Below are 3,026 nucleotides of genomic sequence, written 5' to 3'. Positions count from 1 at the left end.
AAAAAAAGATAGCCTATGCATGTGAGACTACATAGTTTATTAATAGGCTACACATAGTCTAGCTTACATAGACTACAGTGCATATTGAGTCTGATGTTTTTTTGTTTTTTCCTAAGAAACGTCACAGACAGTATGGAAACCAGATAAACCGACTGGCAGAAAGGGACATGAGCTTAACGTTGAGCTCTGCCAAAATTGATCAGCAAGCTGCAGCCAGGGCTGAATTTTTGAGTTTATGCGACTCATTGTGTTCTCCTTAAACGGTTCCCCAAGGATTAGTGTGTGACTTTCTAAAACACAGGTTTCTTAAAAAAAAATGAAAGCAATCTTTCAGTCAACAATCTTTCACAATGAAGAGTTTTATTCTTTTGATTTTAAGGAACAATTTATATTTGGGCAAAACCCAAACGTGCATGCCTACCACCGGATCTTCAGTAGAACCTATTCATTACACTTTTTTGAAAATAGATTTCACACCTGGAGCCATGCAAACATGAGATTACCTGTCCAAATGCCACACCAAGCTCTTCAGTACATCAAAAGCAATTCAAAACATTCCCCAGCCCTGATATTGACTACCTTCATTAATCTGACTACCCCCCCACACTGTTACAATACAGCCTCATCAATAATAGCTGCTTACAAACAGCCACTTCATGAAGGTTTTGAAATAAACTACGTGTGAAGTCCAGTGTATTGTCAGCTCTGTATAAAGGCCTCTCTAAAACTCTTTGAGTCCCTTTGAATTGGTGTCCCTTCGGACAACAGCTTGTCCTGCCACTTCTCTCTCGTTTGCAGTGTTATGCAGCATCAGTAGAGGTCACTGCAGGTGGCACTACGGCCAGCCAACACAGAGACCAGAGCTCCCAGCTCCCTCTCCAACTGAGCCTGGATCTCACAGTCCATAACACACACACACACACACACCCAAACACACACACACACACACACGTCCCATCAGGTTAAACCTTCTGAGCCATAGCCCAACATGAATAAGATTAATAATAATGACGATAATTCATTAATAATACAAATATAGTTGCCCTGTCTTTAAAGAAACACATGTTCTTTCACACAGGGTTAAGAGGGCTAACAAATTGGAGCTGTTTTAGACCACCGCAAACCACAAACGGGGAACAGCCAGTGAGCCCACTGACTTGAGCAGTTCATAACGTCCAATACGGTTTCTGGGCAAAAGAGGCGGGAAAGACTACAACAGAGGATGGGATGGATTATGAAAATGCTTTTGATCACATTTGAGGAAAGATGGTAAGGGAGAAGAGGTGTGGGAAGTAGGTGTGTGTCCTTTTGTGTGTGTCTGCATGTATGTGTGTGTGTGTGTGTGTGTGTGTGTGTGTCTGCATGTATGTGTGTGTGTGTGTTTGTGTGTGTTTGCTTGCTTGCATGTCAGCATGTGCGTTTGTGCAGCGATGGCCCTCGGGGATTTCATGAGCAGCTCAGGGAGCGTGTGCTGGCGGTGGAGAAGCTTCCAGAATTCAGGTCTGGCCCTGGATATTCCGACGAAGCTCCTGTGCTTTGTCCCGTAACTCGGGACGACTGTCCATCTCCATGGTGGCCAGTGAGCGTTGCAGCTGGCCACGACTCTTCTCTGACATACACTCCCACTGACCACTCTCTGAAACACAAACAAACACTCAAACATATAGACGCTGGCTATAGACATCCACTGACAAGTCTATACGTCATGGCCACACACATGTGCACACACACGTTTGATTTACCGGTGATCTTTTTAACAAGCAGTTCCACAACACTCAAGGCCTCAGACCTCACAGAGGAGTAACTCTTGTTTTCTGAGGAAACAGGAAAAAAGTTGAGCGACATCAGTACATGGCAAATGCTAAACCTACAGGGTGAAGTCAAAATGCTTTAAGTTTGTGGGTGTCATTCTTTCATACCGAGGGGATAGGAAAGTGCTGTTGATGTCTCAGACAAAATCTGAGACAGGACAGTGAAGTTTTGATGATCCTTCTCCAACAACAATAAACTGTAAAAAGACATAAAAAAAAAAAAACACACATTACTTATATATTACTTATGAAGGTTAGTTACAGGAACTTCATGTCTAGACATGTAGACCTAAAAGCATCACCAATCATGTTACATCACTCACTAAATACTTTACAACCCAAAACTAAATATGTATCCGTCGCACATAACTTCATAATAAATTATTTGTCAATGTTCGTTTGCCAAAACAAGCATCATAAGCAGACACAGGCAGTCCAGCAACTTCTGAGATCAAAGTTTGTGTGTGTTTCTGATCACAACAGAAAATTATCGGTGGAGATTATTTTTATGTGTGATGCCACCTGACTTAAAATCTAAAAAGATTTGAAAAACCTGTAATGTAAGAGACCACAACACTAATGAAACCCTTACTGTGAGCATGTGGACCACAGAACTGTGTAGCTGAATAAATGGTGTGTGTGTGTGTGTGTGTGTGTGTGTGTGCGCCATATCAGCACCTAAGGCTATTTAATGGCCAGAACATGGTATGCTATAGTAGACAGTATGGGAGATCAATATAGAACTATTACAAGCTTAGCAACAATGATATTTTAGAGAAGTTTTTTTAAATTTGTTAACCAGAAATTCTAAAACTTTCGTGTGTGTGTGTGTGTGTGTGTGTGTGTGTGTGTGTGTGTGTGTGTGTGTGTGCGTGCATGTACCCTTTAAAGAAGGCCTTCATGGTCTGCAGGACTCCTAACTGCACCTTCCAGGTGCTGAGCTGCAGCCTCTCACACATCAGTGCACACACCTCCAGCTGGTACTGACCTAGAGCACATAAGTACACCACATGACATGATACAGCCACACACTCAAGTCTGTACATACAAGGCAACCTGTAGAGCCTTATGGGCTTTGAGTTGCAGTAGGAGTAGCAGTGTTTAGGCTTGGGAATCGGTTCCAGGTATTGGTTTGGAACCGGTTCCAAATGTTCCAATCCATCGGAATCGTACACATCCACACGTTAACGATTCCACTAACGATTCCGATACAAA

General features: G+C 42.6%; 1 protein-coding gene across 1 annotated transcript in view; it reads right to left on the bottom strand.

Moving 5' to 3' along the window:
* Window positions 1-343: 343 nt before the first annotated feature.
* ecpas (Ecm29 proteasome adaptor and scaffold) overlaps window positions 344-3,026 on the bottom strand; it is a 22,924-nt gene continuing 20,241 nt past the window's right edge. The window contains exons 44-47 of the mRNA XM_076294677.1: window positions 2,694-2,799; window positions 1,920-2,008; window positions 1,743-1,814; window positions 344-1,636 (exon numbers count right to left, since the gene is read on the bottom strand). Of these exons, the coding sequence (XP_076150792.1) occupies window positions 1,497-1,636; window positions 1,743-1,814; window positions 1,920-2,008; window positions 2,694-2,799 (407 nt within the window). The 3' untranslated portion in view covers window positions 344-1,496. The remainder of the gene's footprint in view (window positions 1,637-1,742; window positions 1,815-1,919; window positions 2,009-2,693; window positions 2,800-3,026) is intronic.

The sequence above is a fragment of the Alosa pseudoharengus genome, unplaced genomic scaffold (genome assembly GCF_046254945.1).
Source record: "Alosa pseudoharengus isolate Yale_2024_CS ecotype anadromous, Long Island Sound unplaced genomic scaffold, YU_APseudo_1.1 YU_APseudo_1.1_scf_2, whole genome shotgun sequence".
Classification (NCBI taxonomy): Eukaryota; Metazoa; Chordata; class Actinopteri; order Clupeiformes; family Clupeidae; genus Alosa; species Alosa pseudoharengus.
This window is presented reverse-complemented; position numbering and strand designations above follow the sequence as displayed.